At 36.7% G+C, this 15,000-nt stretch overlaps 4 protein-coding genes across 4 annotated transcripts in view; 3 read left to right on the top strand and 1 right to left on the bottom strand.

Moving 5' to 3' along the window:
* LOC134181015 (E3 ubiquitin-protein ligase RING2-like) overlaps window positions 1-7,421 on the top strand; it is a 7,600-nt gene extending 179 nt beyond the window's left edge. The window contains exons 2-10 of the mRNA XM_062648210.1: window positions 2,872-3,028; window positions 3,093-3,238; window positions 3,305-3,354; window positions 3,435-3,522; window positions 5,160-5,195; window positions 5,256-5,426; window positions 6,156-6,383; window positions 6,549-6,590; window positions 7,269-7,421. Coding sequence (XP_062504194.1) covers window positions 2,998-3,028; window positions 3,093-3,238; window positions 3,305-3,354; window positions 3,435-3,522; window positions 5,160-5,195; window positions 5,256-5,426; window positions 6,156-6,383; window positions 6,549-6,590; window positions 7,269-7,319 — 843 coding nt within the window. The 5' untranslated portion in view covers window positions 2,872-2,997 and the 3' untranslated portion in view covers window positions 7,320-7,421. The remainder of the gene's footprint in view (window positions 1-2,871; window positions 3,029-3,092; window positions 3,239-3,304; window positions 3,355-3,434; window positions 3,523-5,159; window positions 5,196-5,255; window positions 5,427-6,155; window positions 6,384-6,548; window positions 6,591-7,268) is intronic.
* Window positions 3,529-5,146, top strand: LOC134181014 (keratin-associated protein 10-4-like). The gene has a single exon (XM_062648208.1). The coding sequence runs from the start codon at window positions 3,933-3,935 to the stop codon at window positions 4,998-5,000; it is 1,068 nt and encodes a 355-aa protein (XP_062504192.1). The 5' UTR covers window positions 3,529-3,932; the 3' UTR covers window positions 5,001-5,146.
* A 1,027-nt stretch (window positions 7,422-8,448) lies between the features above and the next one.
* Window positions 8,449-14,416, bottom strand: LOC134181265 (ketohexokinase-like). The gene is made up of 7 exons (XM_062648509.1): window positions 14,184-14,416; window positions 13,610-13,741; window positions 11,896-11,971; window positions 11,674-11,823; window positions 9,597-9,685; window positions 9,456-9,531; window positions 8,449-8,831 (listed from the first exon to the last, which is right to left on the bottom strand). Exons 1-7 carry the CDS (start codon window positions 14,414-14,416, stop codon window positions 8,604-8,606), a joined length of 984 nt encoding a protein of 327 aa, XP_062504493.1. The 3' UTR covers window positions 8,449-8,603.
* Window positions 14,417-14,937: 521 nt separating this feature from the next.
* The window catches only part of LOC134181112 (uncharacterized protein KIAA2013 homolog), a 15,120-nt gene continuing 15,057 nt past the window's right edge, over window positions 14,938-15,000 (top strand). The window contains exon 1 of the mRNA XM_062648319.1: window positions 14,938-15,000. This exon is cut by the window's right edge and continues 135 nt beyond it. The gene's annotated coding sequence lies outside the window, so the exon portion shown is untranslated.

Below are 15,000 nucleotides of genomic sequence, written 5' to 3'. Positions count from 1 at the left end.
GGAATGGATATTGTGGGCATGATGTGCCACAGAGACTACAGTCACTGTGACCTTTCAGTCAGGCAGGAAGTCTTAATTAAGGCAATGCTAACGCGCGTTAAATTAAGTGTTGCGTTTACAGTACAGTGTACACTACATGTACTGTACCTCTTTACTTTGCAATAAAATATTGAGCTTTATATTTAATAATTAATTAAATTAATATATTTATTATTAATAAAATTAATATCAATTAAAATTAATATCAAATATTAATATAATTAATAATAAAATAAAATAATATTAATTAGTATTATAATTAATTAATTAGTTAATAAATAAATTAATAAAATAAATACATATTTTATAATTAATTAAATTAATATGTTTATTGGATCATATAAAGAATGCGCACCACCGCTCTAAAACGCGCCAAATAGGTGGTGCAAAGCGTGCTCAGCCACGTGTTGATTCTATTAATATAAAATACCCGTATACTCTCTTTATCAGTCACGATTTAGGTTCTGTCCCACCATTAACGTTGCAGGTGGCGCAATAAATGCAGGTCGCTTACATAAACCAACAGAACAGGAGTGGCTACGGCTAATTTGCAGAGAGTAGACTTCCCTTCTTGCGTACGCTAGTTACCTGCCTTGTTCGCGGGAAAATTATGGCGGTCGCTGATATTTACGCAAGAGTGCATGGAGTTTGCTTTGGTCCTGATCCACAGCGTGATGTCATCGATTTCATGCAGCGTCGAAGACTTATTTCAAGGCAAGAAGAATGCAACAACTGTCATGGTGTGGCCATGGCAATAAAATCGTTTAAAAGATGCAAGGACGGTTACATTTGGCGATGTCCTGAAAAAAACTGCAGAATGCAACGGTAATTTTTAAGTATGCAAAATGTGGTAGCCTAAAAACATTATATTACTCTAAACAGAAATTCTTCATTATATATATATATATATATATATATATATATATATATATATATATATATTATAGTTCAGTTCGACGTGATTCATTTTTTCAACAATCAAATGTTCCTTTGACAACTTGGTTACTTGTAATCTACCACTGGTGTTTTGAGACACCTGTGTCTCAAATGAAGGATGTTTGTAAAGTATCTCTAGTCACTGGAATCCAGATGTACCAGTACCTAAGAGATGTGTGCTCGTGGAAACTCCAACAAAATGTTATTAGACTTGGTGGCATTGGTCCAGTTCAGTCCAACATTGTTGAAATAGACGAATCCTGTTTTTCCCACAAACCGAAGGTAATTGCATTGAACATTACACTGTTGACTGTTAAGAGTTATCCTGTGAAATTATACAGCATCACAGAGGAAGAGCACCACGTGACCCAGTGTGGGTTTTTGGAATTGTTGATGTAACACAGCAGCCAGCACTGGGTTACATGGAAATAGTTCCAAGAAGAGATGCTGCGACACTTCTACCGATCGTAGCACAACACGTCCTGCCTGGCACAATAGTACATTCTGACGAATGGAGAGCGTACAATCGGATTAACACACTCCCCCTGGTGGCAGCTCACAGGACAGTTAACCACTCTTTACATTTTGTGGACCCTGGCACTGGAGTACACACTCAACATATTGAATCATATTGGAATCGAGTGAAAACAAAACTGAAAAAAATGAAAGGGTGCCATCGCCATATGCTGCCGTCATATTTGCATCAATTCATGTGGCGGGAGCGTCATGGCGTGACTCACGCGGCAGCCTTTGCCGCCATCACGTTGGATATCAGCCAGTGGTATCCAGTACCCTAGCTAGCTGTCTCTCAACTTCTTCTAGCGTTGCAGTTTAACCTAAACAGTTGTGTTGTAATAGTAAGTTCAACTTGTCTTATAACAGTAGTAGGTAATTACGTAAAAAGCTGACAAACCTTGTTCTTTTTTTTGCAAATGTGTAGTTACCCGGATGGAATTAATATTAATTGATAGAGAATTGGGTTGCAGCTTCGTTGTTGTTGAAAGAAAGCCTAGACGCTGCATGAAAAAATTCATGACATCACAGTGTGGATCGGGACCAAAGCAGACTTCAGGCACTGTTACGTAAATATCAGCGGCCGCCATAATTTTCCCGCGAACAAGGCAGGTAACTAGCGTACGCAAGAAGGGAAGTCTACTCTCTGCAAATTAGCCGTAGCCACTCCTGTTCTGTTGGTTTATGTAAGCGACCTGCATTTATTGCGCCACCTGCAACGTTAATGGTGGGACAGAACCTAAATCGTGACTGATATAAAGAGAGTATACGGGTATTTTATATTAATAGAATCAACACGTGGCTGAGCACGCTTTGCACCACCTATTTGGCGCGTTTTAGAGCGGTGGTGCGCATTCTTTATATGATCCAATTAATTAATATAATAAATAAATATTATATAATTAATTAAATTAATTATTATCAATAAAATTAATATCATTAGAATTAATATCAAGTATTAATATGGTTAATAAATAAATAAAATAATATCAATTAATAATATAATTAATTAATTAGTTAATTAATTAATTAATTAAATAATATATATTTTATAATTAATTAAATTAATATGTTTATTATTGATAAAATTTATATCAATTAGAATTAATATTAAGTATTAATATAATTAATTAATTAGTTAATAAATTAATTAATAAAATAAATAAATATTTTATAATTAATTAAATTAATTATTTCCAATAAAATTAATATTAGTAGAATTAATATCAAGTATTAATACGATTAATAAATAAATAGAATAATATCGATTAGTAATATAATTAATTAGTTAGTTAATAAATTAATTAATAAAATAAATAAATAAATTAAAATTAATATCAATTAGTAATATAATAATATCAATAAAATGGTGCGTTTTTGCAGTTTGACGCTGAACGCGGCGAGACAGCCGTCAACAAGGCGATCGAACTGTGGACCAACCACGGCAGTCCCATGATCACATCCGGGTTACTATCCGGGCATCCTACTAATTGATATCAACGTACAACAATGGCGCAGACGGCGCAGTCGAAGGGTTGGGGTGAGCGCGCAGTCTGAAGGCGTTTTGTATTGGGTGATGGATGGCGCGTTCGGATTTTTTGTAGAATTGAGTTTGTACGAGTTACAGCGACAGCCGCAGCAGCCAATCACAGACGACACCGAGATTATCATCACACCGCGCATGCTGCGCAGCGAACTGATGTGTCCGATTTGTCTGGACGTTCTTAAACACACAATGACGACGAAAGAAGTCAGCTGCGCGTTCGTTTTTACGGAGGAATGATTTTTAATTATGACGTCATCGGTGTGACGTCAGTGTTTGCATAGATTTTGTCAGGAATGTATTATAACTGCGTTGAGAAGCGGGTGATGAGTGTGATGAGTGTGATGGTGTGCGTGCGTGATGCGTGGGAAGTAGTGCATGTTTGTGTGTGTGTTTGTTGTAGTAATAAGGAGTGTCCGACGTGTCGTAAGAAGTTGGTGTCGAAACGATCGCTCAGACCCGACCCGAATTTTGATGCGCTTATTGCGAAGGTAGTTTGTTTGTTTGATGGTGTCGTATCAATCTGTTTAGTTGTCTGTGTGTCTGTCTATTTGTGTGTCCATCTGTTTGTCTTTGTTTGTGTGTTTGTCTGTGTGTCCGTCTGTTTGTGTGTCCGTCTGTTTGTGTGTCTATCTGTTTGTCTGTTTGTTTGTCTGTTTGTCTGTTTGTCTGTGTGTCTGTCTATTTGTGTGTCCGTCTGTTTGTGTGTTCATCTGTTTGTCTTTGTCTGTTTGTGTGTTTGTCTGTTTGTGTGTTTGTCTGTTTGTGTGTTTGTCTGTGTGTCTGTCTATTTGTGTGCCATCTGTTTGTGTGTCCATCTGTTTGTCTTTGTCTGTTTTTTTTGTTTGTCTGTTCGTGTGTTTGTGTGTGTGTCTGTCAGTTTGTGTGTCCGTCTGTTTGTATGTCCGTCTGTTTGTGTGTCTATCTGTTTGTCTTTGTCTGTTTGTGTGTTTGTCTGTGTGTTTGTCTGTGTGTTCATGTGTTTGTCTGTGTGTTCATGTGTTTGTGTGTCCATCTGTTTGTCTCTGTCTGTCTCTTTGTTTGTCTGTTCGTGTGTTTGTGTGTGTGTCTGTCAGTTTGTGTGTCCGTCTGTTTGTATGTCCGTCTGTTTGTGTGTCTATCTGTTTGTCTTTGTCTGTTTGTGTGTTTGTCTGTGTGTTTGTCTGTGTGTTCATGTGTTTGTGTGTCCATCTGTTTGTCTCTGTCTGTCTCTTTGTTTGTCTGTTTGTGTGTTTGTCTGTGTGTCTGTCAGTTTGTGTGTCTGTCTGTTTGTGTGTCTGTCTGTTTGTGTGTCTGTCTGTTTGTGTGTCCATCTGTTTGTGTGTCTATCTGTTTGTCTTTGTCTGTTTGTTTGTTTGTCTGTTTGTCTGTGTTTCTGTCTATTTGTGTGTCCGTCTGTTTGTGTGTCTATCTGTTTGTGTGTCCATCTGTTTGTCTGTCTATTTATGTGTCCATTTGTTTGTGTCCATCTGTTTGTTTTTGTCTGTTTGTGTGTTTGTTTGTGTGTTTGTTTGTGTGTCTGTCAGTTTGTGTGTCCGTCTGTTTGTGTGTTCGTCTGTTTGTGTGTCCATCTGTTTGTGTTTCCATCTGTTTGTCTTTGTCTGTTTGTTTGTTTGTCTATTTGTGTGTTTGTCTGTGTGTCTGTCAGTCTGTGCATCCGTCTGTTTGTGTGTCCATCTGTTTGTCTATTTGTTTGTTTGTTTGTCTGTGTGTCTGTCAGTTTGTGTGTCCATCTGTCAACCTGTTTGTCTGTTTGTCTCTGTCTATTCGTTCGTTTGTCTTTTTGTCTGTTTGTTTGTGTGTACGTCTGTTTGTGTGTTCGTCTGTGTCTCTGTCCGTTCGTTTGCCTGTTTTGTTTGTCTGTTTTGTTTGTCTGTCTGTGTCCATCTGTTTGTGTGTGTGTGTGTGTGTGTGTGTGTGTGTGTGTGTGTGTGTGTGTGTGTGTGTGTGTGTGTGTGTGTCTGTTTGACTGTCTCTCTGTCTCTCTCTGTCTATCTATTTGTTTGTTTGTGTCTGTGTACACAAATGTATTACACTCTTTGTATTATACATCCACAAATGTCTAACCCTGCCCATCCACACTATACTACCTTACACGAGAGATCACGTGTATTTCTCGTCTATCTAGCTCTATCCCAGTAGAGAAGAAGACAATGCTCATGCAGTCAGACTCGTACATTACTCTCATTGCTGTTTGAAGTTTCCATCACACGATGTGCTTTAGGAGGCAGCAGCAGCCCTAAGGAACCACCAGAGATCTCTTCTGGATGAACGAGGGGCGATACCTAATTCACAAACATCAGAAGACTCTCCGCAAATGAATGAGAGAGAGGGTGTTAGTGGTGGTCAGGCAATTGTGACAACAGATCAGACAGAACTAATGGAGACAGACAGGGTAAACGGGGGAGAAACGTTTGGCAGTAAAGTTCTGTGTGTCAGTGTGTCTGTGCATCCATCTGTCTGTCTGTCTGTCTATCGGTCTGTTTGTCTGTCTATTGGTCTGTCAGTGTTTGTCCTTCCATCCGTCTGTTTGTCTGTCTGTTTGTTTGTCTGTTTGTTTGTCTGTCTGTTTGTCTGTTTGTATGTATGTATGTATGTCCATCTGTTTGTCCGTCTGTTTGCTTGTTTGTCTGTGTCTGTATGCCTGTCTGTTTGTATGTGTGTGTGTGTGTCCTTCCATCTTTCTGTCAGTCTGTCTGTCTGTACGTGTCTGTTCGTCTGTCTGTGTCTGTCTGTCTGTCCGTCCGTCCGTCTGTCTGTTTGTTTATATGTCTGTCTGTCAATCTACTTTACTTCTCTACATACACTAACACAATTCTGTCTGTCTGTCTGTCTGTCAAACACATTTATTTGAACATTCTATCTATGATACATTTCCGCAATGCAAATAACTATATATGCTATCCAACTACTATCAATGTTCATGAACTAAACTAAATTCAAAACAAAACTTGAAGGAACTAATAACTCTAAAAACTATAGAAACTCTAAAAGCAGCTAAATTACGTGCAAAGCTCTAGCTCAGTGTCAGCTAGTGGCTGTCTGTCTGTCTGTCTGTCTGTCTGTCTGTCTGTCGATCTACTTTACTTCTCATACGCTAACACAATTGTCTGCTTGTTTGCAGGAAGTCGAGTTGATCTTGAAGCCTCTCTTCTCATCAGTCGGTGTTCCTACCTCTCGTTACTTGAAGACGTCTGATTTGGCAACTATAGCTCACGTCTCCAAATATCTAAGCGTTAGGCAAGTTCTTGAATCACAAGGAACAGACAGCAAGGTTGATGTGCAGCTGGCAGGCGACGAGTCGGGCTGGCAGTACAAGCTGCATGTTGTAGAAGTGGGAGGGAAGACTGTGGTTAGTGTGCCAGTGATTGTGGTGTGTGTGTGTGTGTGTGTGTGTGTGTGTGTGTGTGTGTGTGTGTGTGTGTGTGTCGGTGTTTGCATGTGTGTGTGTGTGTGTGTGTGTGTGTGTGTGTGTGTGTGTGCACGTGTGCATTTAATGAGCTGGTCTGTTGTATAGCCTTTGCAATATAAAACAACACTACGTCAAGTTGTGGATAAGGTATGACAAGTTGATATGTCACACAGCTTAGCAGAGCAGGCAGACAGACAGACAGACAGACACAGAGACAGATAGACAGACAGACAGCAACCGAAGATTGTGTGTCTGAAATGAAATTTTGTGATGCAAGTTTGTTTGCAGCAGACAGACAGACACAGCAACAGACAGACACAGAGACAGACAGACACAGACAGACAGACACAGACAGATAGACAGACTTTGTTACAGACAATTAACTTACACGGACAGCGGGCACACACAGACAGACAAACAGCGACCGAAGCTCGTGTGTCTGAATGAAATTTTGTGATGCAAGTTTGTTTGCAGCAGACAGACAGACACAGACAGACACAGAGACAGACAGACAGACAGACAGACAGACACAGAGACAGATAGACACAGATGGAGACAGACAGACAGACACAGACAGATAGACAGACTTTGTTACAGACAATTAACTTACACAGACAGCGGGCACACACAGACAGACAGACAGACAGCGACCAAAGCTTGTGTGTCTGAAATGAAATTTGTAATGCAAGTTTGTTTGCAGCAAACAGACAGACAGATAGACAGAATTTGTTACAGACAATTAACTTACACAGGCAGACAGACAGACAGACAGCGACCGAAGCTTGTGTGTCTGAAATGAAATCTGTGATGCAAGTTTGTTTGCAGCATTGGAGGATCGGCGAACCATTGGAGCTGTACTACTCGACAACAAGCTGATCCACAACAAGCTTCACACTGATCAGCGAACTCACGTAAAGCACAAATTTTTAACACACAACAGATGATGACCGAAAATTGTAAATACAGATATAATGTGTATGCGCAATGTGCCACTTGTTGCATCAGTCTAAACGTGGAGATCGATGGTCTTGCTGTTATAGTCGAGTATTATGGTTATGCTTAATGCCCTTGAGTCACTTGTGTTTGTTGTCACGTGACTTGTTTTTCACGTGACAGGGAAAATAACAAATTTCTAATAAATAATATTTATTAATATTAATTTACTAATTAAAATACTTATAATTAATTAATATATATATATATATATTAATACATAATTAATATTAATTTATTAAGTAGAATACTTATAATTAATTAATAAAAATAAAAATATTGTTATAATACATAATTAATTAATTAATTAATTGTTGCCTAAGAATTATTGCTGAAGTTAATTAAAAGCTGTCACGTGATAAAAGAAATGGCAAAATATTTAATTAATATTAATTTTTAATTAAAATATTTACAATTAATTAATAAAATAAATATATAATTAATAATACATAATCACTTATTTGATGTATAAGAATTTTTTGCTGAATTAAGTTAATTAAAAGCTGTTGTGACAAAAAAATGCGAAAATATCTAATAAATAATTAATAATAATTTTAATTTCTAATTAAATATTTATAATTAATTAATAGAAATATAAGTAATAAAACATAGTTAATTAATTGAAAGCTGTCACGTGACAGAAAATGGCAAAAAAATATCTAATAATTAATTGATATTAATTTACTAATTAAGATACTTGTAATTAATTGATATTAATTTACTAATTAAAATACTTATAATTAATTAATAAAAATAAATATATAATTAATAGTGCATAATTAATTAATTAATTGTTGTATAAGAATTATTTGCTTAATAAGTTAATTAAAAGCTGTCACGTGACAGAAGAAACGGCAAAATATCTGGTCAATAATTAATATTAATTTCTAATTAAAATATTTATAATTAATTAATAATTAATCAATTATTTGTTGTCTAAGAATTAAAGTGTTACATCAAAAGTTACCCTCAAAGGGACTCGTGTGTGCACACTCAGTCTGAATGTCTAAGGTCAATACATTTGTACAGTACAGTCAACTAATTGATATCACTATGTTACACACATAGGCCGTGTAACGTCCAATACTAGCAGCCAATGGCTGCACTAAAGCTTCAAATTTGAAATACGTTGGTAACATAGAAACTCATATACATCACATTTACATGTTACTTTGCATTTGTTTGGTTCTCTCTGCCTGACTGTTTCATCTTGTTGACTATTCCTCTCTGTCCTTGTTGGCCGCATTTGATGCCTGCCAGTTGGCATCCAAATGTGAGAGCATCATGAAGGCTGTTGCCGTTGAAGAGTGAGTAGATGACTGCAGCATTGAATGTGTCTCCTGCTGCTAAAGTGTCGACGATGACGAGTGGAGGATACGCCGGACTGTGAAGGAACTGCAGGCAACAAATTAGTTACAATATGTTTGATGATATGCCGACAACAACAGAAATTATGTCAAAAATTATTAACAGGCAATAATTAATTAATTATAGTTAATTAAATATAATTAATATTTATTAATTATTGATATTAATTTAATAATTAAAATATTTATAATTAATTAATGACTAATATTATTTAATTAATTAATTATCTGTTATCTAATAATTAATTGCTTTGTTGTCATGTTTCAAATGGTCAGAATGCGGGAGCCAAATGCGGGTAGGCGGGAGAAGGGTCCCAAATGCGGGAGTCTCCCGCTCAATGCGGGAGAGTTGGCAGCTCTGAGAAAGACAGACAAGCAGACAGACACAGAGACGGACATACACACACAGAGAGAGACAGACAGACACTCACACAGAGAGAGAGACAGACACACACACACACACACACACACACACACACACACACACACACACAGACAAATAGAGACAGACAGACAGACACACACAGAGACAGACAGATACAGACAGACGGACAGTAACCAAAAATCAATACATTCCACTGTCCACTATCCAACTATCATGATATTGTATGCAAAACGTCATCACGATATTTATCACTTCTCCTCATCTCACCTTTCCCAATTCCGATGTCGTGTTCTTCTCTACTGCGTACGCCCCCATCTCACCCCATGCAATAACCAGTTTAGCCCTAAATTGCAATACAATTTTGTTATCCGTAATTCCTCGTTGGCTGCATCATTGTATGTGACTAACTTGCATCTCAACTTGGGTCCCAGTTGTTGTACAGCATCATGTGCTGTCTGACAGTTTTGGTAGCGAGCGAAATCTTTGCTGACAAAAACCTTGCAATATTGTTAATGAATGACAGTAATAGATGATATTTAGAAATGATAGTAACGAGTAGTTGTGACAAACTACATTGACAGACATTGCACAAACGTTGACAAACACCATAGACAGACAACACTAACAAACAACATTGACAGACAACACTAACAACTACATTGACAGACAACACTAACAACTACATTGACAGACATTGCACAAACGTTGACAAACACCATAGACAGACAACACTAACAAACTACACTGACAGACAATACTACACGTACTAACATTGGCAAACACCGTTGACATACAATGGACATACAACACTAACAAACAACATTGACAGACAACACCAACGTCATTGACAAACTACATTGACAGACAACACTACGTACAAACATTGACAAACACCATTGACAGACAATGGACAAACAACACTAACAAACAATGGTGACAGACAACATTGACAAACAACACTACATAAACATTGACAAACACCATAGACAGACAACACTAACAATGTTGGCAAACAACATTGACAGACAACACAGACAGACAACGTTAACAAACATTGACAAACAACATTGACAGACACAACTAACAAACAACATTGACAGACAACATTGATAGACAACATTAACATCATTGACAAACATCATTGACAAACAACACTAACAAACAACATTGACAAACAACACTAACAAACAACATTGACAGACAACATTGACAGACAACTCTAACAAACAACATTGACAGACAACATTGACAAACAACACTAACAAACAACATTGACAGACAACACTAACATCATTGACAAACAACATTGACAGACAACACTAACAAACAACATTGACAAACAACATTGACAAACAACATTGACAGACAACACAGACAGACAACGTTAACAAACATTGACAAACAACATTGACAGACACAACTAACAAACAACATTGACAGACAACATTGATAGACAACATTAACATCATTGACAAACATCATTGACAAACAACACTAACAAACAACATTGACAAACAACACTAACAAACAACATTGACAGACAACATTGACAGACAACTCTAACAAACAACATTGACAGACAACATTGACAAACAACACTAACAAACAACATTGACAGACAACACTAACATCATTGACAAACAACATTGACAGACAACACTAACAAACAACATTGACAAACAACATTGACAGACAACATTGACAGACAACACTAACAAACAACATTGACAGACAAAATTGACAGACAACTCTAACAAACAACATTGACAGACAACATTGACAAACAACACTAACAAACAACTGACAGACAACACTAACATCATTGACAAACAACATTGACAGACAACACTAACAAACAACATTGACAAACAACATTGACAGACAACATTGACAACAACACTAACAAACAACATTGACAGACAACATTGACAGACAACACTGACAAACATCATTAACAAACAACATTGACAGACAACACTAACAAACAACATTGACAGACAAAATTGACAGACAACTCTAACAAACAACATTGACAGACAACATTGACAAACAACACTAACAAACAACATTGACAGACAACATTGACAGACAACACTAACAAACAACATTGACAGACAACACTAACAAACAACATTGACAGACAACATTGACAAACAACATTGACAGACAACATTGACAGACAACATTGACAGACAACACTAACAAACAACATTGACAGACAACACTAACATCATTGACAAACAACATTGACAGACAAGAGTAACAAACAACATTGGCAAACAACATTGACAGACAACATTGACAGACAACACTGATCATTGACAAACAACATTGACAGACAACACTAACAAACAACACTGACAGACAACACTAACAAACAACATTGACGAACAACATTGACAAACAACGTTGACAGACAACATTGACAGACAACACGACAAACAATTGACAAACGGCACGACCAACATGCAACAACACAACTAACCACATCGGCTCTGTGAAAGAGAGAGAGAAGTTCCGGTCTGCTTTTCTCCAACTCCAATGACACTTTGATTTTCTCATTTGCGTCACTTCTCAACTTGTTGTGATCATCAATTGCGTCAATCATTTTCTGTACTTCAATCACATTCCGTCCCTTCACAAACAATCAGTATGTACAGACACTCGGTATTGCTGCTGTTGCATGTTGTTGTGACTGTTGGGGCACCTCAAAGTGTATCCACTTGTAATGATGTAGTGATATCTTTGTCTTGAAGTCGTCGACTGTTAGCTCTGGTAGATCCCTAGGCAGGGATTCAAATGAGAGATGAGGGGATAGAAAGATATACACATTAGAAAGGAAATTGATTAGAACATACACAGAGACATACGTACATACATAAATACATACATACATACATACATACATACATACATACGTACATACGTACGTACATACATACATACATACATACATACATACATACATACATACATGCAGACAGAAGGGGAAACAGACAGACAGACAGACAGACAGGCAGGCAGACAGACAAACTGATAGACAGACAGACAAACTGACAGACAAAGTATCATTTCATCAGCTATTTGGAGGCATAGTCACGGAATATCCAAAGTGGCTTCAAGCTGTTTCGCCCATCAGGAATGGTGGTTTTGGTTTAACGTCTGCAGTCATAACAGCTCCTTTTGCTTTCCTCGCAAGTTGAGCTCACACAACGTTCACATTACCTCAGCGTTTTCCAGAGAAGAAAGAGGCAATCACCAATTTACTACTCAGCAATCAGCCTGCTGGTTCAATTGGCTACAACCTTTACAACTTTCTTCCTACAGATGAATTCCTGCCAGATCTGGTCACGAATCATGTTAATTAAGTTGCAGCACAGGCTCACAGAAAACCATCACAAATCCAAGGTACAAGAATTTATGGATCATCTCAGTACATCTAGAGATAGATCTCGCTTTCAATCACTGCAAGGACAGGGTGCAGGAGCATGGATATCTGCAGTCCCATCCATTTCAGTGCTTGCACTATCTTCCAAAGAATTCAATTTGGCAACGCTGATCAGGTTGGGCTGCAAGATACCACAATCCACAAGACGATGTGATTGTGGCAGAGATTTAGACCAAGAAGGCTACCACCTGGTCACACGCAAACTGGAGGGGGTCCTATTCAAACAACAATGCTATTGTGCATGTCTGGTCAAAGTGTTTAGCCAAACTGAACTTCCAGCACAGCAAAGAACCGACTCATCAATACCTCAACAACGACAACAGACCAGACATTGTTGTTATCGATCCCCAAACTGGCCACAACACAGAACTAGACATTTCTCTAGCGCATCCCTGGTGCACTGCTTGTTAGCATTGGCTGTTAGCACAGCAGGTATCGTGGCCTCAAGGAGGGAGGAAAGAAAAGAGGTTAAATACAACCAAGAGCTTCTTCCAGGAGGCATCAAACCATCTTTTGTTCCCTTGGTTCTTGAACATTTTGGTCGCAGGGTTACAAGCCTCCAACTATCTGAACAAGCTGCCCGAGTCGTCTAGAGACAATGAGGGAAAGAAAACAAGGCCCAATTCAAGACCAAGTGGAGATCTCTCATCTCAATTCAACTGCAGAGAAACCATGCTACAGTTACAGCAGACAAGTTATATAGCATTCACAGAATGAACACTTACAGTTGCAAATTATTAAATCATTGTATGTGTAGGGAGGGTCCTTTTCGTTTGTGTAGTTTTTTAGAGTTATTTAGTTTAGATCATCATATAGCTTGTAATAGTACTGATTTATGAAAATATATGTATTGGACAGACAGACAAAGAGACAGACAAACAGATAGACAGACGGACAAACAGACAGACTGACAGACACACACACACACACACACACACACACACACACACACACACACACACACACACTGCACCTGTAATGCACAATCGTTCGTGACCCGTTTTCTCTGCTAACAACAGCCGTTGTAGTTGGCAATTTCTTTCCCTCGTGACACACACAAAGCTCAATACCAACACCATAACTCTTCATATCAGACAACACAAACCTTAAAATCAAAACAAAAACTCAAAAAATGAAATCATTTTAATTTATTTTCAATTTATTTTTAATGTTTTTAAATTTATTTTTAATTTATTTTTAATATTTTTAAATTTATTTTTAATTTATTTTTAATTTATTTTTAATATTTTTAAATTTATTTTTAATTTATTTTTAAAATTTTTTAATTTATTTCTAATTTATTTTTAATTTATTTTTAATTTATTTTTAATATATTTTATATTTATTTCTAATTTATTCTTAATTTGTTTTTAATTTATTTTTAATATATTTTAAATTTATTTTAAATTTATTTTTAATATATTTTAAATTTATTTTTAATTTATTTTTAATATTTTTTAAATTTTAAAAAGTAATGTATTAGAAATAAATTAATTTAAAAAAATTAATTAATTAAACTTTAAAAAATTTAAAAACAGCCAACTGACTCCGTCTCTGGGCCACTTCCTACAGTTCCATGAAAATCACATGACACTCCCAGTTGTGCCAACACAGCAAGTGAGTTGGCTGCATTGCCTCCTTTCTCCCAACGTTGCTCTGCAGCTCGTACGTCCTCATCTTCCCTCGGATATTGATCACACACATTGACAATGTCCAAACACACTAGACCAACACACAAAATTCCAGACACGTTTGCTGAAACTGCAGACCGAATATCCATTAGAACCACGCCCTCGCGTAACTTAAAACTGTTAGCGTGCGCTAGTTTTTAGCTTTGGTTTTAAATCACAAAGATGTAATTTTTTGTGCGCAGTTCTAAAACTTTAAAAGTACGTAAACATATAACGTATTTAAAGAATTTTCTAAATTTATTGCCTTGAATTGCGTGTCTTTATATAGCCATGACAACAAAAACTCTATTTGCGAGGTTGAAATTTTTATTGCAATTTGCAGAGTTTACTATTTTAATTATGTCTACACTAATAAATCTTTTTTTGGGCTAGACAAATAAAATAGATTATGCAAAATGTTAGATATGCACAGGACTCCGAGGCTACAACACTACAACCACGTGATATTTCTATTCTATCACGTGACATTACTTTACAATTAAAACACTTAAAAATTAAATACTTTAATTAATGTAAAACGTTTAAATAATTTTTAACTAATTAATTAAATAAATAAATTATTAATTCTCAACTGCATTAAACACACGTGCATTATCAAACTTCCCGGATACTCTGATGTCACACACTTGAAAGTCATCTGAAAGTCATGTAACTCTACGTTCATTCTGCGTCG

The sequence above is a fragment of the Corticium candelabrum genome, chromosome 6 (assembly GCF_963422355.1).
Source record: "Corticium candelabrum chromosome 6, ooCorCand1.1, whole genome shotgun sequence".
NCBI classification, from domain to species: domain Eukaryota; kingdom Metazoa; phylum Porifera; class Homoscleromorpha; order Homosclerophorida; family Plakinidae; genus Corticium; species Corticium candelabrum.
Note: the sequence above shows the minus strand (reverse complement) of the source record. Positions and strands in the feature narration are given on the sequence as shown.

Excerpts from the sequence above, each read along its gene's own strand:
- LOC134181014 (XM_062648208.1), top strand. The coding sequence starts at position 3,933 with ATGTCCGTCTGTTTGTGTGTCTATCTGTTTGTCTTTGTCTGTTTGTGT.
- LOC134181265 (XM_062648509.1), bottom strand. The coding sequence starts at position 14,416 with ATGGATATTCGGTCTGCAGTTTCAGCAAACGTGTCTGGAATTTTGTGT. Across the intron at positions 9,532-9,596 it reads GGACCCAAGTTGAGATGCAA|GGCTAAACTGGTTATTGCAT; the intron begins GTTAGTCACATA and ends ATTGCAATTTAG. Across the intron at positions 8,832-9,455 it reads CGACATCGGAATTGGGAAAG|TTCCTTCACAGTCCGGCGTA; the intron begins GTGAGATGAGGA and ends TGTTGCCTGCAG.